At 37.8% G+C, this 26,215-nt stretch overlaps 1 protein-coding gene across 1 annotated transcript in view; it reads right to left on the reverse strand.

Annotated features, from left to right (window-relative positions):
- EPS8 (epidermal growth factor receptor pathway substrate 8) overlaps positions 1 to 24,200 on the reverse strand; it is a 53,341-nt gene extending 29,141 nt beyond the window's left edge. The window contains exons 1-10 of the mRNA XM_010017151.1: positions 24,114 to 24,200; positions 22,946 to 23,019; positions 12,558 to 12,625; positions 10,472 to 10,633; positions 10,123 to 10,272; positions 7,725 to 7,807; positions 5,523 to 5,659; positions 3,600 to 3,673; positions 2,377 to 2,503; positions 1,934 to 2,022 (exon numbers count right to left, since the gene is read on the reverse strand). Coding sequence (XP_010015453.1) covers positions 1,934 to 2,022; positions 2,377 to 2,503; positions 3,600 to 3,673; positions 5,523 to 5,659; positions 7,725 to 7,807; positions 10,123 to 10,272; positions 10,472 to 10,633; positions 12,558 to 12,625; positions 22,946 to 23,019; positions 24,114 to 24,175 — 1,026 coding nt within the window. The 5' untranslated portion in view covers positions 24,176 to 24,200. The remainder of the gene's footprint in view (positions 1 to 1,933; positions 2,023 to 2,376; positions 2,504 to 3,599; positions 3,674 to 5,522; positions 5,660 to 7,724; positions 7,808 to 10,122; positions 10,273 to 10,471; positions 10,634 to 12,557; positions 12,626 to 22,945; positions 23,020 to 24,113) is intronic.
- Positions 24,201 to 26,215: the final 2,015 nt, after the last annotated feature.

A 26,215-nucleotide genomic window follows, 5' to 3' on the forward strand; every position in this document is an offset into this window, starting at 1 on the left:
TTATCACATCTTGCCGTCTGTTCCTCAGACTGCTTTTGGCTAGCCTCAACCTACTTTTACATCTAGCCTTCCAGAATGCACCCGCAAATGAAGAAAGGAGAAGGATGTGTTTTTACTTCTAATAGCTTCCTAACATTGTTCTTCAGTCATAATAGCTCACTTTTGGTCTTTCTAAAGGGCTTTTTTGACAGATGGAAAGCATTTTCGAGAAGCTTCTGGCATTGTGTTTTAAAATAGTTTCCATTCTACCGACAAAGATTTTATTCTTCTAGCTACTCCTTTTATTTTTAAAATAGATTCTTCATTTTATACAGTTCTCCATGTCTGACATGGAAAAGTGAAATTTCAGGCTTTCGTGGCTCATGCAATGATGCCGAAGTAAACTATTACAAGCATGTAGCTCTTCAAGAGCAACATTAGAAACCAGGTCCTAGATGCTGCTGAGCACCAAACCAAGAACTGCCTCTTCTCCTGCACAGAAGATGAAGATTAAAGATGCATATGTTGCTCTTGGGTGAAAAACTAATTTAAATGCAGAACATAGTAAGAAGTAAGAATGGGGGAAAAAAGAACCACATTACAAGCACTGAGGAGGATCAGCATGTTCTAAGATATTCATCCCTCCAAAACAGCAATCCTTTAAGGTCAGAATCACAGCATTCAATATAGGGGTTAAAAAATATATATTCTTAACATTTCTAAATACCTCCTATAGCCCTGCAATCAGAGTGCACTCCCCAAGAGGGAGGAAAAAAACCTGATTTGACTCAGTAAATGCAAGAATGATTTTCCCCATTGGCACAGCTTCCACAGCAATTGGAAGGGACAGTCAGCATCTGAAAGTAAATGCTTTGAAGGTGTCCCACTTGCTGCCTTCCTTTAATAGCACTTGCAGAAGAGGAGATGCCAGCAGAAAGCTCCTGAATTGGCATCTCTGCTTGTTGAGAATCAATCTGTCAGATGGAGCATTCTGAGAGGCCAGAAAGGTCCCATGTAATGATAGCAACAAGCACAGAGAGTCTGATGGGCACAGCTAAATAGAACTAAATTAAGGCCACAGCTGGCGATGCTGGCAAGCATGGAACAGACCTGTGAGCCCTACAGACATTCCTTGAAATTCTTTCATGAATTTCAAATAGAAGGATTTAAGGAACCCAAAAAAGAAGAAACACAAAGATGCTGAAACAGAAATATGCTCATCTAGTCACTGAGTAGAGAAGTAGAGGAGCAGTATCCCAAAGCTCGAAGGAAACCTAGGCCAGAGATGCCCTGCTCTTGCCTCAGTTCAACCTAGGATGGAGAAGGAAATGATGGAAGTCCAAGACCAGTCAAGTATCTGCTGAGCTACCTTCCTGTGTGCCAGCCAAGGACCAAATAAGATTACATATCCAGGTATATCAGCATTCTTCAAGAGGATGCTTGTGGGTTTGCTCCTTCTGAAAGAGCAGTGGAGACCAGGATAACACAGATTCAGATTTACAATTCCCTGGAAGGCATGACCACCTCTGACTGGCTGGCAGCAGCAGGGCATTTAAGACCCACAAGGTCTTAAATGGACAAGGCACCATGAAAGTGAGGCAGAAGACAATATGATCTTTTTGACACCCACCTCTCTCAGGGGCACCAATAACAAAGTATCCACACCCTCTGGAAAAGCAGGACCCTCCAAGAAAACCCAACTTAAAATTAATGACCAAGAAAATCCATCATGTTACTGATTATTCCTCCTCCTCTCCACCTTCCACCACAATTTTAGTTCTTCGCTTCTTACTAGTGGAATAAGACATAAGAAAACCAATGCAGCAAAACCAACACTCAGATTACTTTGTAGTGGTAGGGAAAACAAAGATCGTGTTACACTTAACATCAGCTGTCCCAGGAAAAAAGCATTATCACATGCCTCACATCACCATATCCACTGGCAGTTACTTACCAGAAGATTGAAGCCATGCTTGAATTTTTGGAAGCAGTCAACAAATTCATCTGGAGGTGGTGGTTTTGCACGGAGAGTAAGAACTCCCTCTGGTGAACAAAATTAGATTTTTACAGATCTGTTTTTATGGTATATAATTTCTATAAATATTACCAATAAACACATAAATACATTATAAATTTGGAAACTTGCAGAATTTTGTAAATATAGAACCATGACAATGAGCATACTCTGTGGTCAATTCTCTTACTAGACACTCCCCATCAACTTCAAACTCATGATTTTCATAGGTTTCCCACTAAGAAAATACTGCACAGGGTTTTTTGTGCTCAAAGTGAAAGAAAACTACTACATTAATGAAAAAAACAACATAAAAGGACACAATTGCTAGCTACTTCAGTGACACTTAGAGAAACAGAAATGTGTACAGCAAGAACTCCTACCTCCAGGTCCTTTCTTTTTACTTTTCTTCGCTTTCTTCCTCTTCGAAAGTTCAGTAAAAGCTTCAGCAGCTTTTTGAAGTTTGGTAACAAAATACTCAATGTCATCCAAGATATGGTTCAGAATTTGCTATGGGAGAAATGAAAATAACAGTTTCTTTATGAATCTATAGCAGAAATTCTCCAGAAATTCAAATGACCACACTCTGACAGCTTCCAACAGCTTCCTCAGAACAAATTTCATGCTAGAACTTTCCATATTTAGATTCATTATATTCTTAACTTTACATGCCTGTAGAATATTTTACGTCTCAGATTTTTAAAAACTTAGGGCTACTGGAAGTTTTAGAACATGTGCAACAAGATTATTAAATTCAGATTGCAATTACACAACTTGTTCAAACATTACATTTTCTCTCACCACACATGAAAAACATTCTAGTTATTTGAACAGATAGAATTTTCCTAAACAGTGTAACTTCGTAATACATATACATAATACTTCGTAACTACTTAGTACTTAATCCTTTAGTACTAAGTATTAAGCTATTTGTTAAATGTCAGAATGTAGTTTTATAGAAAAGTGCTCTTTGAAGAATTGTTTTCAAACAGCAAAAGCAGGAGAATGAATGAGCCCCTGGTGAAAAAATCACATACACCGATTCAGCAGGCCCCAACATGCTCTCCTCAAGATCCTCCAATGTTGCTAAGGGCAGAGTGGAAAAGTAGAAATTTACAACTGACAAATGGGGAAATATTTGATATTGCATACATCATAGGACCTGCCCAATGTAGTTGCTTATAGGAAAGAAAAGTTTAGGTTATGCAAATACATATAGTCCAACTGTCTTCAGAAATGACCATATGCTTATTTTCCAGATATTGCACATGTCTAAGTCCCACTAAATTGATGGAAGTATTTATCCTTACAAAGTCTGCTGAATTTGGTCTTCCAGACAAAATTACTATTAGTGTTTCTAGTTCTTCATAGCAGAGAATTTTATAACAACATTCAGTCTCCCCCTTCGCCTCCCTTTTTTTTTAAGGAGAAAAAAGTACGAGAAAGAACTACCACCTATTCATTTTTAGGTCTACCACCCAAACATAGGCTGCCTGGAAATCTTTCCTGCAGAACTGAATTGCTCATGTGGAAAAAGGCTTTCCATGAAGTAGAGCTGCAAAATTTCACAGACATTAAACAATATCACTTGTAGTTTCTCACTTACAACATCTCTGTCAATCCGGGCTGCTATCATCTCTGTTGTTTCTTCATGATCGTGGTATTGCCTCTGTTTTTCAACTGCAGAAGAGAAGAGAATAAGACATCTATATACGTGGAAATAGTAATTAAAACTTCCTATACAGCTTATGTTTTAAACCATACTACTGTAAGAAGAAGATGGACAAAACTGTTTGTACCATTCACTTTGCAAGGACTCCACACAACCTGAAAATCTTGCCTGGCCCTTTTCAAGTCTCACAAGAATCTTAGGTGTATGCTTTCAGTCAGCTCAGCTGAATGAATGAAGTTAACCACAGAAGTGTGGTTAGCCAGGTTCTAAATAAAAATTTACTGCAGAAATGGCAGTTTACAAATACAACATAATGAGACATCATCCTATTTTGCAAAATATGCTGAAAGCTACTCCAGCAGAAGCAAGCAATTACAAGTGTAGCCATGACTTCAAAGACAATTTAATGTAAAAAATAATTAGCAAAAAGGAGTACAAAGTCTGGCAACATAGAAATGGGAGGTAATGATGTGATAGAACTGGTATTTCTAAATAACAATGGATAAAGTCAGTAACTTTTACTGAAAAACAACAAGGGTTAATATTCTGAGAAATCATAAGTTCTGTACTTTAAGGTCACACTAAATATAACATTGCATTTTTTAACAGGCGGGATTTGAGAAAATACATACTAGAAAAGATCCACCAGTGGAATAAAAGGAACTGCAGGAACTCAGATCCACAGGTGGTCTGGCAAGACTCCTGACAAACTAATGAAACTTTTCTGAAGTGAGAAGTCAAGCAGAAGAACAAACTAGCTTTTCCTCAAGATAGATATAATATTGCAGATAAATAAATTAAATCATTACAGATTTCTCTGAACATTTTTAATTGTTTTATTTGCATAGTCATGTACTTTGTTGAGTGATACAGTTTAATAAATCAAGAATAATAAAAAGACTCCATGGTTAATGACTTCTGATTCTCAAATCATAGTATCTATTAATCAAAAAACAAACGAACAACAGAAAAAAACAACTAACCAACCAAGTAAAGGTCTCAATTTCACCTTATTACAGTCTATTTTACTGTTTCAAACAACAATGTTTTTTATTGTTTCAAAGAACATTTTTCTTCAAAGAAATCTGATACATATAAAACTGTTCCCATAAGAGATGGGGGGGAGGAGGGTGGGCCAAAACAAAAACAAGAAAAAACCCTGCCACCGAACAAAAAAAACCAAACCCATTAGAAATGCTACAGCATTCCTCGATTAAGGCTTAAAAGAAAAAAAGAAAACAACAAACAAAAAAGAAAAAAAAAACCCAGTAACAACAACAGAAAGAACTAGTTTAGCCATACAAGCCATTATAAAGATGAACCTACAACAAATAAATAAGGCTGATCTCTAGTCACATTTTAATCCATGATTATAGTTTTTAATTTTCAAAAATATCTGACCTACACTCTCCATGTTACTGAGAGAGAATCACTAAATTACTGGAGTTATGACTGTGTGGTTGCTGTGACCATTACGATGTTCACAAAAAAGCCCAGGTTAAAATCAGTTGCCCATACCCCCACCCAGCTAAACACAAGTAAAAGCAGCTCTGAACAGAAATTCAGAAAACAGACAAGTGCAACTAAATGACAAGTCAGATTATGACAGTCAGGTCTTATTCCGCAGATGAGGCAATGGTGGCTTGGGGCATTTCAAACTATACCAGGAGAATATTCCTGTCTGCTCTCAGTGCAGACAGATGGGTGACCTTGTACAACTATTTCTGTATCTGGATTCAATTACTGTAGTCTTTATGAAAGTGGTCTTTCCAAATTATTTTTGCATCACGCAAACGTACTGCCCAGAACAACTGCTTGCCACTGCACTGCGCGGTGGTGGGCTCCCAGAATACTCACACTCGCCCTGCTCAGCAGCCCACGCAGACCACGCTGCCACACGGCTTCTCACATCCACCTGGGTGATGGTCCCTGGTGGTACAGGGGCAGGCGCCTGCGGCGGTGGCGGAATGGCACTGTCAGCTTTGGATATCATTCTAGAGGAAAAACAGAAAGCCCACAAGTGACACTTGAAGAAAAAACACTGTATTTTCTAGTGCTTAATCAGAGAAGACAAGGAGATTTCACAAGGACCTCTTCTGTTCTTGAACATACTATGAGCTTGCCAAGTAAGCAGTACTCAAGACCATGATGTGTAAATATGTTGAGTGCAATTAGGAAACCCACTCCATGATGGAGCTAGCAAATCTTTTTTGCACGTTTTTTTACCCACATGGTAAATCTCCAAGCAGTGTCAGAGAACATGACGTCTAGAGATCTGCCAGTTTACACAGGTAAATTCAGTGGCTTGGATTTAGTAGGAGGAATTTTTATCACCATATGCAGACTACTGGCTGGACTTCCATTTTGTGTGAAAGTTTTCATTAGAAGCTACATTTTAGCGATCACAAGTTGAGCATCTAGTCCCTAAATTTGATAGGTTGTCAATCACCTGTTTCTTAAAACCCTACCAGCACAACCAATTAAATGTACTGGCTGATTTTCCTTTTTGCAACCTGTCTTGATACAAGTATACCTGCAGTGTTCCCATCTGCAGTTTTCCAGTTCCTAATGTAGTTTTTAAATACCATAAGGAAAGAGATCTTCAAAGTCATTCTACAGCTTGATACCAACAGACAAAAAAATCCCAACTCCTGCCATACACACACACATCCCATCCCTTCCCCCTGCCCTTACGTAAAAGCAAAATCTTCACCTTAAATTCATCTCTTTATAATGCCGCCACATTCAGCAACACAAAATGTCAACCCTTATATGGTCTTTGAACACTGAACAATAAAATATTTCCTTCACCTTTCCTTCTTTCAGTCTCCCAAGCACTCTTCTCTGCATGTCCCACACTTTTACTTGACAATAACGTTGCAGCAACCCAATAACACAATGTCAGGCACGAGGGTCTCTCCCTATGACCGAATGCCAGCATGCACATTGTACACCAGCAAGTAACCGGCGGTAAGCTGCCATGCACTCATGACCTCTTCACTTCATAAGCCCTCAGAGACTGATATCTCAGATTATTTTTCCATCAGATGTACTGACCTACATTCTTTTCCCAATTATATCTCCCAATTTAATTAGAATTAAATTAATCCCACTTAGTTTCCCATTCACATCCAATGTGTTTGGGTCCTCGACTGCCTCTTTGTGCTTATACCTGTTTGTTAGTCCCACAAACAGTAAAGTCTACCCATTTACTTTAAACCCTCAGATAAAGTCAGACACCGTTCCAGTTTTGTTTTGTTTTTATAGGAGTATCCATTACTCTGGGAAAAGTTCATAATTTTTCAGAATTTAACAGGTAGCTAAGACTGTTACAAACTCATTCATGTAATGGTGACGTTTTTACTTAATGATTTTTGGTCCAGCAAAGACTTCTCTATCTGAACCATAAAACTAAGTGTTATTGGGATATATTATCAGTATATTAGTTACATACTAACTTTTCAACAAGCTACCACCATTATCATTCATTATCTAATATATGCGTGCCCTTGTTTCTATGCCTCAGTCAGTTAACTTTCATTTCTGTATTAAACTTCTATGAACCCGACAGACTCTTTTCCCCCTACATTTTCCAGCTGGCAGAGAAGCCTTCATTACCAGGGAAACAAGGAGTCTTCAGCATCACTGAACAAGCAGGCAGGAAGATTATTCTATCCACAGTTGCTATTTCATTTAACATCTTTAGATCCCAAACCCTTTTAACATAATCTTGTTTATTTGGAGTTATGGAGCATTCATGTTTTTAATTTACATTCTGCTTGACCCATATGCAGAATTGAGACACACAATGCTATTCTCTGGCGTCTGGCATTGATGTCAGCTGTTCCCATCACTAAGGTAGAATCAGGAAAGGTAAGAGTGATGCTATAAATTGAAAAAACATCAATAATTATTAAAGCAAGGTTTCTACACATGGTTTTGGAAGTAGATTTTTAACTAGCAAAAACCAGCAGAAGACAGCTGGCAGACTTGGAGAGTTTCTGAATGCTTTAACACTATTTGATAAACCTATATACTGCCAAGAAGTTAGGTTTTTACCTCAGTGTTTCAAGTCTCTTCTTTTGTTTCCCACTTTTGCTGTCACTGATTGCACTTTCAATATCTTCATGAATAAAGCTAGCCTAAAGAAACAGAAGCAGAAACCATGAGTTATCAGCTAGGCTATCCATATATATGAAATAAGTATCTACTCATGCACTTCTTTTAGAGCATCTTTAGATTCCAGAATATTTTATCAAATGCCATTTATTTAAAAGTTCTGGGGTAAATTCTTTTACATATAAACAGAACAAAGGAATACACAATGCTATTGTCTGGGAGTTAGTATTTTTGTCACTGTTCCAATGTCAAGCATTATCACCAGATGAGTATGTAATCTAGATACCAAATTTATCTGAACAGCTGTAATTATCTCAAGTCCACCATTCTTGCATAGGCTATTTTTTCCCCTCTGTGCAAGTTATTTTTGTTTTTCTCAAGTATTTTAGGGGAAATATATACTGTAAAAAAAAAAAAATCTACTATAGATAGTAGCAGCATAAAGGTTTAGGAAAGTAACTTGTAGTGATACAGCTTCCTCTAAGAAATAATGACAGCCTCCAATTTCTCTTCAATGTAATAGAAGACGAATTTTTCAGCACATTTCCTAATCCGTAGGCTCCTGCCTCTCCATAGCTGCAGCCTGCTTCCACTAGCGGCCCACAAGTGAAATTTTGACGCATGTCTAAGGCATTAGTTTAATAGATCTTTCATTAAATAGGTCACAGCTTCTCACAGGACTCTGTTACTTGTCTTCAGCTGACAAAATAATTTCCTACACAGGTTGTCAAAGCCTGAGCATGTCAGTGTCTGGCTAACTCTACAAGGTCCGCATCTTCCTTAGTACCTCATAGCGGAGATGTATGTAACTTTTTGGGAGGAATATGTAACTTCTGCTGGGACCAGAAGATTTTGTGCAATTTATGATCCAAGAGGATTGAGGGACTTCTCAGGTTATAATTAGTTGCACTATAGATTATGGATGAGAGATACATTAAGATTAAAGAATTAATAGAAAAAACTTAAGGAGATTTGGGGAACTTAAACCCAGAAGAATTCCATTAATCACACTTTATATTTATTATTTAGCTTTTTTTTTTTGTTTAGAAAATATTAACTGCCTCAAGTATTATTGATTTTGACTAATTTTCTACAGCAGAAGCTCCTGAGGTCTGTGGTAACTTCTAAGGAGGAACAAGGCAAGGAAGAAAGACCTAACGTTCCAGAACAGCCAAGTCTCCAGGGTAAGGAACAAAAACCTAGGATATGGTCACAGACTCAAACACTACCTCAGAAGAAAAAGGGGATCCTGAACTTCCAAGTCATGTGCATGTGCTCTGCATTTTTATTTGTATACAAAGGAACAACTTCAAAAGATGAAAGTCTGAAGGAAAGAGACCACCTCTACACTTTGGGAAGCTGGGTTCAACCAGACGTCAAAAAGGATCCCAGCGTTACTTAACATTATGCCACCTGAACTTTTCACAGGATCCCAAATTCCACCAAACCAGCAAATTCTGGACAATGAATCCCATGATTAGCCAATTATCTTCACACCACTCTCACTACACCGATTTCAAAATGGCTGCACAGTGTGATTAGCAATCTGTTGTTTTAAGACAACGATATGAACTACTGCAAAGGAATTTTAAAAAATCCCCATGAATTATAAATTGGAATTTAAAGAAATACCAATTATATAAGATAACTAACAGAAATTAAAATTTAGAACCCTGGAAATAAAGAAGTATTGCAGAATACATTAAAAATTATTTATGCTTGAAGGAAATATTTTAATCAGAGATGAACAATCTCTTTCCTTGTTTTGTCCCTTGTTTTGAAAGTAGTATTTTCCTTTTTATTATCACTCCAGCGGAGCAGAGATGCAGAAAAGTGAGAATGTGAAGAAGGTTTATTGTTCAGTAACAAAAAAAGCAGAAAAAGGGTGAAGAGTAGGTAAGAATAAGGGCTCAGATGAGTTCTTTGCAGATTATAAGATAAATATGTGGTAACTCAAACTATTTTACACCACTTTCTTCAGAAACATGACAGCACACCATACACATAGTCCAGGGATTTACTCACTTGCAAACCTAAATGAACAGCTACAGAGCCCAAAAATCAGTATTTACAGTAACAATATATTTGAACATGCACTAAGGATTCAGCCTGCATACTGGACTACTCTCTTTCAAGACAATACTGCACTACATTTACGAACATACTGTAAGTAGTGTGGATAACGTTAAGTGCATTAAACGTAAAGCATATTTGTAAGAAAAAAAGAACAGAATTATTTTCTAAGAATCAGCTCATTTGATTCTATCCACTGTACTTGCTAATTCACAAAATTTCCTCTATTTGAGTAAGTCATAGCAGATCTCCATTACTATCTTACCTTAATCTCATCACACTGGAAAAGATGCAAATCAGGCTTGCTTTGGGTTGGTTCTTTACATACCAATGCAAGAATTGAATTGTAATTGCATGCATTCATCACGGCTTGGCAATGTTGAATTGTGCTTAAAGGAAAATTCTCCAGTTCATTCTGCCAGAAGAGAAAAGAAAAAACAAACACTAAACACCACCTTACTATACCGTGTCCTGATCTCAGAAAAGCTGCAAGAGTTAAAAGGAGAAAGTGATAATAAGCTAATTAAAATACCGAATCTCACATAAAGCATTTTTCTGCCCGTTTCCTTTTTTACTCTCTCTCTGAAAATGAGACTGCCACTCACAGATCTTACCTTTGATTCCAAGTCCACCAAACTGACAGCTTTGTCATCCACTTGAAGAATCATATCTTGAGTCCACACTTTGCCTTTGGCATCCAGCAATTTCAGCTTCCTTATTCCATCATCCACTGTAATCATTGCCTCTTTTCGGTCCAGAACAAAGGTAGTCAAGTGCTAGTGAATGGGATGTACATTTAAAAAACATAATTGTAATTTTCCCCACTGCTTGGCAGTGTCAGTACTCAAATTGCCAGGAAATAGCAATGCAAATTATTCATGAATAAAAGTGCCTTTGTATATGACAGATCCCACCAATAAGCTGTAAGAGAGGTTGTTTAGTCCATAATGTCATTGGAAGTCAACTGATTTTTGTAACTTACTGTTTGTCATCCTCTGTCATTTCCTCACCACAGCAAGTGGTTAGACTTGAAGGCATATTCTGACATCTTTCACACAGCAATGCTAGAATTAAACCCTAAGCATTTAATTAGCTTCCTTGAGAAGTGAAAACCTGCCCCTCTTGGCAAGCTGAATCCAGGAAGCCTCAGCAGAAGCTTTCCGGAAACACACTGCCTGTGTACCTCCATCACCACCCCAACCGGGAGTGTCCTCATCTCTTCCAGAGCTACCAGCTAGCATGCCAATGGCAATCATGATGGGCTTACATCTTACTGGGATACCTTATGGACAGGCTAGACGCTTCTTTTATGCGGACCACAGCAAAAATGTAGTGTGCTAACTACTTGTGCTCACCATCAACTTGGAATATTCTCCAGATTCAATTAAGGGTCTAGAAATTGAATACCAACTCACAGACATCACCTCAACTAGCTTGCCTGTCATTATGGTTTTGACAATTTCTCCTTCAATATGCCAACCATGCAAGAAAACCCATAGAACTATTTCATTATATCCAGGCATAAATCCAGCTCCACATTCTTACTGAAGACCTGGTTACACTCATTCAAACTGAACCAATTTTAATATATGCCTGCACACTTATTTTCTAAAGAACTTAAAGAACACAAAGAAGAATTAATTGTACTGTCTTCTATTACAGGATAACAGCACTTAGTAACGACAGACAGGAGCTGCATATAATCAAAGTATTAAGTTGTAAAGTGAAACAAACTGTCTACTGGCTGCTCACACAGGAATGCTAAGATTCCAAATACAAGTACTAATTTTTATGCCAGTACAGTACCAAAACCGTTATGGAGAAACCAAAGAAAAATAGACAATTAGAAGCAACACAACTATTCATTTGCAAGCTGATCATAGGATAGAAGCACTTGAAATTAAGACTCTTCTGCATATGATTTCATAATTTACATCCAATTTAAAACACAGAAAAAAACCCCAACCTATGGTATCTGAAAGACTTGGCTTAACCCATGATAGTGGTCTGACAGCAGTGGGAGAAAGTTTGTGCCAAAGTAAGACTACAGAATGAAGCACTGCATCCAAAAGTGCTTAACAGGCTACATATGGGCACCCAGGATTACTTTGCTGAATATTTTAAATATATCTACTCCTGAATAAAATATGCCAGCAGCATGCAGTACTTCTGCAAAGCGGCTTAAGATAGGAAGTAACATACTTTGCACTTCATGTTGGAGAAGAATCTTTACAGGCAGAATATATTTAACTACTACGTAGTAGACAAACTTGGGCTTCTAGGGGTTAATGCTCAGCTCTTTCTGAATGTTGTCACCTCTGCTGATTATAACTGATTAAAGCATTCATTTTAAATATCTTCCAGTGTGCCTTGCCAACAGCCAACAGCTCTGCCTCAAGCTTGCAACAAGCCAGGTTCAGAGACAGGGCAGCATAACACGTTGAACTGATATCCCATTGAGAAGTCCTGTCCATTTGCCAAACTACACACAAATCTGCTTACATATTTCTACACAAAAATTTCAGCTCATTATGGCAAAGCTATAGAATTTGAGACATTTCAATGTAATCTATTCTGAAGTGACCTCGGGCTGGCAGGGTATTTTGGGAGATGTATATGCCTTCAAGCATACATATCCTCAAAAAACATGTAGGCAAAAATAACTGAAAGCTATAATTGGTATAGCATTCATCATCTCACCTCTACATGATACTGGGAAGTTTCGGATATGCTGCTGGCACTGTCTCGTGCATAATTCTTTCTTTGTTCTAGAGATGGGAGAAAAAGAAAGAATAATTATTCATTCAACTTCTTATCCTGCTGTTTTGAATATTTCTCAGAGATACTTAAGACTAGTTGTATAGCTGAAAACGGAAGATGAGTTGTTGTTAATTTCTGTATTTGACAGAAAAAAACCCTCCACCTCCACATATTCCAGCACAAGGATCATACTTACATCAACGTATTAACAGAGAGCCGATGGGTGCAAACAAAAGCCAGTTATCTCATCACAGTGAGTCAGGACACCGGAGGGGAGCAATGTTCTGACTGAAAGCGCTTCATTGGGAAGCCTGATTACTGAAATCACTGGCTTACCACTTCGGCAGCAATATGCTAACTAGCATCAGGCTTACTGTATTTGCATAAATGCACTTGAAAGCAAAAGTATTTTCTAATATACATATAATTCTGTTAAATCTACAAAGCAACAAAGCCACACATGAACCAGATCCTTTATTTTTTCCTAAACTGTTCAAGTTGATGAATTACTAATGTAGAAATATGCATACAAAGGAATTAAACAAAACAGAGGGAGAGAAATACACACCAAATATCTCAGCTAAAAAGACACAATGCTGCAAAATCAGAAACATCATGTGCCTTTTACTTTATACAATAGATTAATATTAACCTATTTAATATTAAATCAGGAGAGGAAGGAAGAAAAAAGGCAAGATGAAGACACAACACACACCCAAAACGCAATATACCAAATTTAGATGAATATTGAAGAAAACCTTTCAATGTTAGAAAAAAAAAAAAAATAATAAGAAAAAATCTGAATGCAACATTTGGAAGGTTTTTCTCTTTTTTCACTACAACCACTGAAGTGCCTGATCTAGAACACCAGGAGCTTTATCTAAGGAAGAAAGTCGCTGAATGACATGGCCAAGAAAGGTCCAAAGAAACTCTGCAAGCAGCCAATTCTTTTCTCTCCATTTCATGAAATAACTTAATTTCTGATCTTCAAGTGAAATAGGCAGTTTGATTTTGTTCAAAGGAAAATACCTGCCATACATAGAAAATATATCAATTTCATCATACTTGGAATACTTGGAGGAAAAATAAAAATGAGCAATTCTGTTGACAGGACTGCTAAGTAACTTTTTGCAAAATAAAATGCTAACTACTACCAAGCACATGATCTGTGATGTACAGGAATCTGCAGTGAGAACATATAAAAGCTACACTGTAAAAGTCTCTTCTGTGACCAAGGTTCTCTCATACAGGAATTTCAGGTGCTGACAGCGCCCTCATTTTCAGATGTCACTTGTGACACTTGTGTATGTGTCACCTTATGTAATCACACTATTATCTCTTCTTGGCGACTTTCATGAAAGACCCCACAGCTGGTGAAATACCTCACTTGGCTTGAAGTCCCCCTCCCATGATGAAATACACTGCTCATGCAGAAGACCCATCCTGCTCCTGTACTAGTATTTCTGCTTTTGCAGCATTTACTTTAAGTACTTATTTAGTTGATTTTCTTTTTAACCACAATACAGACACACACACATGCACACCCCAGTAAAGCATTAAAGCAGTACTGTCTGATTTGCTACCTTTCTTTTTTTGTTTGGATGATGATCTGAAGAAGTAAAGTCCATCTGTTCCTAACAAAACAAGGGAATTAGAAAGCAGTATCTAGTTTAATCCCATAGAATTATTTGCATCTCCAAGGGCATCAGTTAACAGTCTTCTGTTATAGACTGCAAATGACAGTTAAATGCTGTCCAGTAAGAAAAACTATATGCTATAAAAAAAAGTCACTTGCTTTAATTAACAATGCATCAGATACTCAGTTTTGACTGTTACCATATTCTTTCCAGTGAACAAAAATAGTTTTTAACTGTATTGAATTAACAAGGATAAGAAATTTTATATACACTGTAAGATTTATAAATCTTGCGAACAAAAACAGTTGGAGTTGTTTTAAATAAACAAATAAATCCTGGCATATGTAAAGGCTCCAAAGGAATTAAAAAGCAGAAAGTAAGTTTTGCAAGAGACTCCCTGCTCTGCTTCACATATATCCTGTGTTAAAACAGGATATACAAAACATTCGTAGCACTGATTAACATATCCTCTTCCACAGAGCAGCACAACACTCACAAGACATGATGGCAAGGTTTCCAACACACTGTCATATTGAGAACAATAGCGTTTATATAAGAAACGGAGCTTTCTGAATGCTAATAAAATCCGTGATTGCCTATACTAGTGAGCCAAGGAGTGCCCCTCGAGTTCTGCATTCTTAATTACAGCAGAATAGTAACAAGAACTTCAATACAATTTTCAATTGGCAAAAGTCAATCTGTATTTGTGTAATAAACAAAAAGTATGACCACCACAACAACAGTCCATACCGAATTTAGCAACAATTCCTATTTACCTATTTATTTCTTTAATGTAGATAGAATGCTTATTAAAACCTGCTGGAGATCCAAGTTATAACTTATAATAGAATATTTCAGTTGGAAGGGACCTGTAACTACCTAGTACAACTGCCTGCCCACTTCAGTGCTGACCGTAAGTTAAAGCATGTTGTTAGGGCATTGTCCAAATGCCTCTTAAACACTGATGGGCTTGGGGCATTGACCACTTTCTTTTTATCTTATAGGCTATTCAACCTAAAAACACCAGGTAATGTATGTCACTTACGCAGACTTGGAGACTCCATTTTCTGGGAGTCCAAGTGATGCAATCTAAACATCACACTGAAGCATGCAAGCTAAAACTGGTGAGGCTTCCAATCTTGTTGCAGTTACAGATCCGACCTAAAAGAGAGTGGGTACCTCACAGGCTCTTAAAAGTTACTGCAGCACTGAGCAGCAATGTAATTTTGTATGAGCTAAGAAGTAGCCTACAGCAGCTATGAATGCTGTCAACACTGGTAGAGGTAGATACTATGGGTAACTGCTCCATCCTGAAATTACCCTTCAAAATGCATCTTCTAATAAGTACCCTAGCATAAAGCAAAATCCTTTCACTGCTTCTGGAATGGTTTTTCCTCAACCTTTGTTTTTCAACTCTTTTACAATTCAATAGGTAGAAAGCGGGTCTCCTTTCCTATTGTCATGGCTTAGCCCCAGCCAGTAACTCAGCACCACGCAACCACTGGCTCATCCTCCCTTCCCTCCTCTGAGCAGGATGGGAGGAGAGTTGAAAGAATGTAAATCCCAAGGGTTGAGATAAGAACAGATTAATAATTAAAGTACAATATAGTACTACTACTATCACTAATAATGATAAGAGAAATAACAAGGGGAGACAACATAAAACTAAAAAGGGAAGGAAAAAAAAAATCAAACAATAAACACAAGTGATGCACAACACAACTGCTCACCACCCACCAGCTGATACCCAGCCTGACCCGAGCAGCGATCTGCGCCTTCCAGCTAACTCCCCCAAGTTTCTATACTGGGCATGACGTGCTGTGATATGGAATACCCCTTTGGCCAGTTTAGATCAGGTGTCCTGTCTCTGCTTCCTCCCAGCTTCCTGTGCCCCTCCTCACTGGCAGAACATGAGAGACTGAAAAGTCCTTGATCAGGGTAAGCGCTGCTCAGCAACAACTAAAACATTGGTATGTTATCAGCATTGTTCTCAGACTGAAGGCAAAACACAGCGCTGCACCAGCTACTAAAAAGGAGAAAAATAACTATTACAGCTGAAACCAGGACACCCATACAGGATTAACCCAGCTGCTAATCACCCAGGCTCCCTGAGAGATGGTTTTCTTGGCTACCTTGCATAAATTGCAATGAACTCCCACCATGACAACATGAGCATAACACAAAGGAAGAATTAAAACTGATATAAGCCTGTAAATCTGTTCTGCATCCTTCTCTACCCTGATGACACAAGAGTCTGCTGCTTCTTCCTACAACACCTCCGCATTTCCATTTCCAAGTCAGATATATCTGAGCATAATACTCTCACAGTCTTTTTAATTCACATATAGCTCCTTATTTTTCTTCTTTCCTACAGAGTTGCCCATTGCCATTCTTCTGGAAATATAGCTTTTATCTCCTTAACTCTTTCACATACCAAAGAGGTTGATTATTATTCATCAATATTAATCTGACTGCTTTTACAGAAACCCTAAAAAATGCCTCTAGACTTATAACAATCTTCAAATGCAAGTAACTCACACCCTAGTACTGAAAATGAGCAACAGAATTTGCACATTTACTGAACGGACTGGGTCTGTCTGGGATGGAGTTAATTTTCTTCACAGCAACCTGTATGGTATGTGATTTGTGACCAAAACAGTGTTGATAACACAGGGATGTTTTAGTTGTTGCTGAACATTGCCAAGGCCTTCTCTATTTCTCACTCTGTCACCCCAGTGAGTAGGCTAGAGGTGCCCAAGAGGCTGGGATGGTACATAGCTAGGACAGCTGACTCCAACTGACCACAGGGATATTCCATACTGTATAGTGTCATGCTCAGCAATAAAATTGGCAGGTAGTCTTGCTCAGAGACTGTCTGGGTATGGGTCTGCTTATGGAGGTGGTGAGTATTTTTCAGGTATTTTTCCTCCCCCCTCTTTCCTTCACTTGTTTATCTTGATCTATCAGTTTTTCTTGCTTTTACTTTTCCGATTCTCTCCCCTATCCTGCTGCAGGGAGGAGCCAGGGGGAATGAACAAACAACTGGGTAGGTCCTTAGTTGCTGGCTGGGGTCAACCCCTGACACTGAAAAAAAAATGTATATAATTTTGTATGCTCCATTTCACTCTCCTAATCCTCCCAGTCAATCTCAGCCTCTCATGGGTCCCTTCATGTGTGAAGAGAGTTATTGAAGGTAAAGCGAAATTCTGCAACAGAGACTTCCAGATAGGATTTATAAAACTATCAAAGGATGAATTCAACTATCAAAATTATTGTTTGGTTTGTTTGGGTTTTTTTCTATTTACTCTGTTTACTGCAGCTCTTACATCCCACATGTAAAATACAGTGCAGGCTTAATACTGCAGTTAGCACAAACCCTGCTGATACACTGCACACAATTTACCTAACATATTTTCCTTCTGATAAAGAAAAAAAGAAAAAAAAAAAAAAACAAAAAGGATCATGGCACAAGGCACTTAAGTTAAATTCTTAATCACAATTATATCAAATGCAACTCAGAGGAATTCGAGCAAAATAAAATCTCTCACAATGCAAGGCAATAAACTTAAAAGCAGCACAACATTTCACTCCTAGGTCCTGGCTGAAAGATCTACTAGCTACTAACCCTTTCAAAGGAACAGGAACATCGATCCGCAGAAACTAATACTCTTCCCACTGTCTGATATGCTACTGCTATTTGTGTCTTTGTGAACTTATTATTGAATTCACCAATCATCAGGAGTGGACCATATTTCTGGTTTCAAGATGTTAAACGGTACTGATTTCATGCTCTATTTGGAAGCATCCAAAACATCATAAAGACAAAGACTTTTAGCCAAGTCAAAAATACTACTAGACAGTACATGACACAGACAAACAGGATTCAAGATTGCCTTTGCTCATATTCTTCCTTGCCTTCACTACACTATGTGCTCTCCCCAGTTCTTTCTGTGAAGGACTGTTTCATACTTTGGAAAGGTAACAATTCCACAGTTTCTGGAAAAAAAAAAACAACAAAACAACAAACCACCAGCGTTGCCCAAGGTTCTTGAGGCAGAGCTATGAATAGAACCAAAGTTAGAGTCCTATCTCTCCAACTGGAAGAGAGTGCAGGATTCTGGCAAATCAGAAAGCTGCTTAATAAACTGGACTGTAGCCTGTGTCTGTGCCACTGTCCAGAAGACTACAAAGAGAAATGTATCGCAGGAGGAGAAATGTAATGATTTATTTAGCTAGAGAAAATTCTTATCAGAAGCAAAAATATCTCAGGCTGGGCCTTAAAAGATGACCTGAAGAATGGTGGTGTTGGTTAGGGCTATGATACCTTTAAGCACAACAAATTTTCAGTTCCTAAAACCCTAAAACAGAAAATGAGGAATCTCGATGCATAGACTCCCACTAATGTCTTACAAATAGTTGTATAGGCCAGATGTAATAAATGTTATCAGTACTACAGTTATAATAACACGAAGAAAGGTAATGGTGGATTCCATCTTCTCCTTCCATAGCCAAATTGAAAAATGTCTACACAGTGTACAAAGAGACAAAGCTCTGAAATCTGACGGCAATCCATGTGGACATGGATTAAGAGTCTCCCTCACAAACTGTCCTAAGAATCCTGGAGTAACAGTATAAATTATTACCCCACATCATCAAGCAGAAAAGCCCAATACTTAGTTTACTATCATGTATTTGTGGTTTGCATTGGACTGATCGCTGACAACCCCTTAAAAGTGTATTGCAGCAGCTGGAAAAACTCAACTCTCGACTGAGAGCAAAGTGCAGGAGATATGACCTACGCATCCAGGGAGAAAGATCAAAACTTAAGTTCAAAACAAATTTTCAGAGGAGCAAACACTATCACTTTCATAGATTTATGCCACAAGCTTCTCAGTGGCCATGTGGGAACCAGCTATCAAAGGAAGCGTACTGTTTGGTAAGCAACTGTCAATTTAATTAAGAGTATCAAATAATAGAAGCATGTTACATGGATGGCTTCTTTTAATGGACTCATTTACTTAGTCTATGATTTGCTTGTGGTTTCCTTGAATTTATTACACTGCAGTTCTTCTGAATGAAATATTCGACCAATGCAAAAATACACAAGCAATTTCACTGCTAGCACCTAATCATAGCCATGAGAGTATAAACACAATGTCTGAAACACCTAGTCCTTTCTGATGCAGTGTGAAGACAATTTTAGCAACATTTTCAATTCCATGCCATACAATAATCTGACAGTTTTGAGCAAACCACTAGCTCGCTACTCCTCAGGAATGGGGCTGCTCCACACTGTGTCACTTGCTGGCAATCCTGCAGCACGGCTCTGGCTGATGCTGCATGTCTCCCAGCAAGCAGAGCTGCAGAAGACAGATGGAGAAGCCACTGCTAGAACAACAGATGACAGTGTGAGCCACAACCAATTTCAGATAGACCAGGAAGCAAACGATTAAATAAACCCCATAAGAATGTGCAGAAGGCATCTTCCCTCCCAGTTCGGTGAGAGATTTATCATGCCAATAGAAAACAGTTCATTTCAGGAAGGAAATGAGTGAAAAAAAAAAAAGCATTATTTGGCAGAGGAGAGAAAAAAGGCAGTTGCAGGAAGCTTTTGCTCTCTGATAACCACATCAGAGACAGTTACGCTCCAGTCTAGTTTTTAACCGAACTGTCTGTAACACCAATAAAACCCCAGCCTCCTTTCCCACTGGCACTGTGGCCAACCTTCTGCCTGATCTCTGAAGTAACTGAACAGTCATGCATCACCTCAGACTGGGACTCAAAAGATAAACTTCATGCCATGACATATAGGTTTGTGTGTCCGTGTATACACATGCACACATATACATATAGATACACACAAAATTATTAACAAGTTTTTTTCAGTCTTTACTGTACTTGGAAGAAATGTAGCTCAAGACCAAGTGGCCATTTCAGAGCCCATGTACCATCTTCACCTGTTGGTATCCTTCGACAGGTGTTTTAGCCCAAAGGACATTCAAAAGTCTTCCAAAAAAAGGAAGTCTGTCATGCACAAAATTTGTTGCTAACATTACATTGTCGCATTTTATCAAAGAAAAAAACCACAGTCCATTTTACTTCTAACATAAAATTATCTGTCTTTTCCAATATAAGTGAAACTATTAAATAAATGATCTTTATGTATTTACATAAACAAAATACCCACATTTAATATACATGTACATAACGAATTATAATAAGAAAGCCAGGAAGCCTCCAATCTGCTTCATAGGCTTTCAGTGTCATGGATCTCAAATAAAATACTTCAGTTATTAATTATAAATAAAGTATTTTATAGTAAGCATTTTTAACACATCTTAATAATTCCAGTATCACTCAACTGCTTCCCACCCCTCTCCCCTTGGGACAGCATGCACAAAAATCCCTCACACCACAAAGGAAGAAAAGACACACACGGGATGCAGCAGAATGGTAACATGGTTGCTAAAATTAAAAGTATCCTGAATTTGAGAAAGGTTTAGGTGTTTTCCTCTTTTCTCCAGTTCATACATTTAGTAATACTGACAGTCTAGTTCTTTATGCATTCAAAACAGACCAGAAGCAATTCCTCTCCAAAATTTGTGTCAATATATCTTCACTCAGAGCTCCTGGATAATTGAGTCTCCTACTTCATTCAGTTCCTGGCAAGTGCAACTACAGTTTTGTGATGTATCTACCAGCAATGGAAGTGAACCAAGATCAACAATTCATTTTACAGGAGCAACCACACAGCAGTTATATGGTAAGTATTTTCAATTAGTATCTGAATTCAATCAAGCATTTTAGAAGTAAAAGACTGTTTACTATTACACATCTCACATTTACTCACTGGTCCCATCTTTTCTGACACATGACAACCCCATCACATGTTTCATATGAAAAAGCTCAGAGAAGTATTATTTTAGAAGCCCCTAAAGATTAAAGGACATGGTTAAGGCACATTTTGATACTGCCATACTGTTCAAAGCATATACTCTTGAAAAATTATTATGATGATTATATAAAATGAAAAACAAAAGGGCAACATTCTCATAGTGTCTCTGAAAGAAATAATCTACTAAGAGTTTTTCACAATGTGTCTTTCTGGTTTCTGTTACCACCTACTATTTCTGTCAACACGTGCAATCAGTTTGTTGAGTGAACCCATACAGGATGCAGAAATCACCATTTAAAATGATCGCTTCAGAATTTTTGTCAGTTACAGTTCCTGCCTTTAGAACTATGTCCAGTGCCTGACTTCTGTAGCATACCACTAAAAATGATAAACTTAGAGTGATTCACATGCAACGTCTTTTTTAATGACAAATGTTTCACATTGTTTCTACTTCTGGCTTTACTGATTTTTTTACAAGTGGATCTTCACACTATTCTAGCAGCATGCCTGCAGCCACCAAACCACAACACCTTTTCCACACCACTCCTTTTTTCACGGGATACCAAGCTAGGAGACCTCCAATCTCTTTTGTGGGCTTTTAGTCTCATGAATTTCAAAGCTATTTGAAACCCAACAGGGCAACTGATAGAAAAAAGTTCTTCTCATGTGGTCATGGATGAGTAACCAAACTCCAGACCTGTAGGGTATCCTTCCAAGGGCAAGGTTAACCCTGCTCTAATGCCACAAAGCATCCTGCCATCACTTCCCTAACCTCTGAAGTCACTCTCAGCCATCAATCCACCCAAAATAGGAGAGAGAACTAGGGATGTTGAAGTTCTTGGCCACTGCTTTTTGAGCTTTCCAGTTTGGTAACCTGCAAGAGAGGTTGTAGATGCAGTAAGGGAGAGCAGGCTGAGGTGTGAGAGGGTCGTGCACAGCACTGGGTTCTCAATGCAAACCTTGTTCTTCCAGTCTCAACAGTTGTACTAACTTTCAAAAGAGCATTTAACAACAGGCACAGATTTACACAGCAGAAATCTCTCAGCCTCATTGCTGCTTCTATTTCCATTACCAGCACAGTTATCAGCAGGATGTATTCACAGTGGAGGTGGATGACCAGGAAACGATGCGATTTGGCTGGTAAGGACCATGACTACATTCTGTGTCAACAGTGATTTGGCTATAGGCTAGAGAGTAGCATGTACAGCCAAGACAAATACTAGCATTTGTAGCAGGTAAGCAAAACAACATTTAGGCGTTTGTAAGGAACATCACATTTGACAGTCACAAAGTCTATTGAAAATAGCAGACCAAATAGGACTCCAAATCCATTACATCGAATCTGATTTCCATGAAATCCTTGCATAAAACAAGGATAATACGTAAATCCCTCTTCTGCTAGCAGGGGATAAAATTGGGGAAGCAAGACGGGGACACAAGTCATGAATCAAACCTATAGCACTGCTAGACTCCTGAACGCTTTCTCCCTGGTACGTATCTTAGCTATACAATCACTCCTAGTTTTTTGATAAATGCTTTATACATTGCTGCCTTAAAAATTAGCAGGTGGAAGTTCTCTGCTTAGTAAGCCATAAAAACATTTTCTAGCTAGCCTAGTTAGTTTTACCAGGAATAAAGTCACTTTGTTCTTTAATTTAGATAACATACACACCCATGTATGCGTACATACACTTTCAGATTTATATGCATAAAATATTTCCACCATGACATCACAATCAATATTTAAACAACAATTTTAACATAAAAGTTTAGAGGTTTTAAGACTGCTGCCTTACCATAAAGAGCTTTTGCACTTGTTCTTGAATTCTGCTCCCTCTCTGATTGGGCAAATGTTGGGGAACCATAGCCACTGGAAGAAAACATTTCTGGTTAACTTCTGAAGAGATGTATTTGCCACACAGAAACAGGCACTAAAAAAACCCCTCCCCTTATGTAAGAGTACACATACCTACAACATTACTAAGAGAGATAATGATACTGGATATTTGTTCTGCACAGTGATTATAATGAAATGTGGTTTACTTAGGCTGGAAGCTCTTCTGAGCTCTTTTTTGTTGCGTTAATACATCATCATGCACAATGGGGGTGTGGTATACACATAGATACTACCATAATGTAAGTAATCAGAATCACTTAATAACAACAACAACAACAATAATAATAATATATTAATATTACTACTATGCCACAGACTTGGTAGGATTTTTTTTCCCTGCCTACACAAGTGTTAATTGTTTTTAACAATTTTAACTGCTTTTCATAAGACTCAAAAGGACTATCATTGCCTACAACACATGAAAAGCAACCCAACTTCCTTCTAGTACAACAACAAGAATGAATCATACACAAACTCACTTTAAAGGGACAACAATATGAGAAACAGCTGACAGCACAGATGCCCTACTCCATACAGGAACACATGTTCTTTGGCATCAGATTAGGATAATTCTCATTAGTGCTGTGAATGAGCCTAGCGCCATGCTTCTGATACAGGGAGAATCCTCTTATCTCGGGCAAGGTAGCACTTTCAGGTAACAGTTGCTCAGTTGTGTTTACTGTGAAAGAGTATTTTCTCACAGATGGAAAGGGCAGCCTCATCTTTTATGCATAAAAATGCATCCACTCAGAGCTAACCTCAAACCTCAGGTATATAAAGATGTCTTCAAGTAAAATAGTAAATAGGTTATGGCTACAGCAATTTTCCTGTTCCAGATGATTCCATTCTGTAATACATATTTACCCTTACATTAATCAGACTGACCAAGGTAAGTCCAATGGTATCTGCCAGTTTGGTTACGTGGCTTGGAAACTACACATTCTTTCACAGAAACTGCCTTTGTATTATTCCAATGGGATATAATAATTCTAACTGAAATGAAAGCGTAAAGAAGAAAATACAACAGTTTTTTGTCCATAAAAGGAAAATCAAAAGCATGACCTTACTTCATTTGAGGAAAATAACTTCCATATCCACCGGGAGGGGTGTTTGATATATGTCCATTCATTCTTATCGTCTCTTACTAAGGGAAAATATCTGGGAAAAGAAACAACAGCATATGAATTTAAGCCTCTTAAAAGATAAAGGTTTAATACAGATGTAATACAAACCTAATGAGAAAATTATCGTTCAAATGGAAAGAAATTGCATCAGCAAGCTAAACTGTTGTTATTTGCATTGTGGTGATGCCTTAAAGATCCGTTACAGAACTTCTCCCATTTGCAATTTGATAGTTATTGCTTCAAATAATTTAGTGAGGGGGAAAAAAAAAAGCCATTATTTTGATACAACGGTCTTTAAGAATAGCTTTAACAATAAAAGGCTGACTAAACAAAGAACAACATCCTCTGCAGAAGTGAACAAGATGTTCCGAATGGCCACTTCAACAGTCAAGCATGTTTGATTTTAACCCCCTGTTCATTTTTCTCAAATGAAACTTTTAAAATGAGCTTTTGCTGCATTTCTATGAAACTTATCAGATGAACTGAAAGATGCATTATTGAAATAAAACACAATTGTTGGCACAAAAGGAAACTTGGTTACCTATTTTGGGACTAAAAAGGTGTTTGGGTTTTTTTTAAGCAGCATTTAACATCCATGAAACCTCTCATATAACAGTGACACTGAAAGGCTATGAGAAAAATTCCTTCTCCCTTCAATAACATGCCTATTTAAGTTAAAATTGACTCTGGAAAGTGAGTTTCAAAAGCCTCTAAAATTAACCAATCTCTATTCAATTTTACCATAGGCAAATACTCGTTCATTTATACATATATGAATAATATATATTTGAATATTTCCCTGAATCTCAGTCATTAAATAGAAAAAAAGATTTCTTTTAACTCTATAAAATAGCCAGAAGTACCAAAGATAAAATTTGTACCTAAAAAAAGCTCCATTTCCAAAGTAAGCACAACCTGCTATGTTATACTAGCACTACCTTGCAAATAGCTTATCTTCGGAATCATTAAGTCAACTTACTGCTTCACTTTAACTGTTCTCTTTCTGTTTTACAAAGCAGCAGCAGCTGACTGATCTACAGTACCTACAGTATTTTGTATCCACATATGTTCTGCTACTTTCCTCTCTCAGGCAAAAGTACAATCAATATCAAACTCTGTTCTCAGCTCTGAAGTCTTCTGTCATTCAAGAGAAGTATGAGCTGCTTTTGGAGTTGTGTACTGAAAACAGAATCATTTTTATACCTTTCTAAAGAACACCTGACATCTACCTGAGATGCAGTTATCAAAGCTAACTAGACCTGAATAATCACGTGGAACTGTGGTATCATGCACCTTTAGTGAGCACATACTTGGTAATTTTGGTTAGCAACTCTTTTTAATTTTTCGTTTAAATTTTGATTGCTCCTTGCAAACCATCTTTACTGACATACCCACATTTTACTCCCATTTCTCCTGCACAGCCCCACAACTATATCATATATCCAACCTGTTTGGCTGCTTAAAGCCACTTTTTATAGAGTGCAATACTTTGCAGCTGTCTTCAATAAATTTCAGCCTGTGCCAAGTGCTGCTCAATCCACTAGTGACAGCAACCTTTAGGAAGCATTCTGAAATCATCCCATGACTTGGAAGAATAAAAATATTTATTATCCCAGCAGAATTTGCCAGGTCACTGTGCACTTGCTCCTTGTTCCGTTTCAGCAACTGCAGGACTGGATCTACTCAGAATGCTCTTCTCCAGCTCTTGCTGCTATTAAGCTCTTCAACACTTCCTATCGGCTATTAATTTTTATAGTCTGCAGTCGTAGCTTAGTTTGCTAACCTGCTTAGCAGTTTACCCTGTGATTAGCAATTAGCTTCCTAAGAGTGACCAGATCCAAAAACCTTACACAAACTTCCTCTACTTTCCATACACACATTATTTAGAATCAATGAATCATAGAATAGTTAGAGTTGGAAAGGACCTTAAAGAAATCTAGTTCCAACCCCCAGCCATGGGGATTTAAGATAATACTTATTTATTAATTCTATTCTCCATACCCTTTTATCATTTGTGATCTTTTTCATATCCCTACTCATAACAA

The sequence above is a fragment of the Nestor notabilis genome, unplaced genomic scaffold (genome assembly GCF_000696875.1).
Source record: "Nestor notabilis isolate BGI_N333 unplaced genomic scaffold, ASM69687v1 scaffold4286, whole genome shotgun sequence".
Classification (NCBI taxonomy): Eukaryota; Metazoa; Chordata; class Aves; order Psittaciformes; family Psittacidae; genus Nestor; species Nestor notabilis.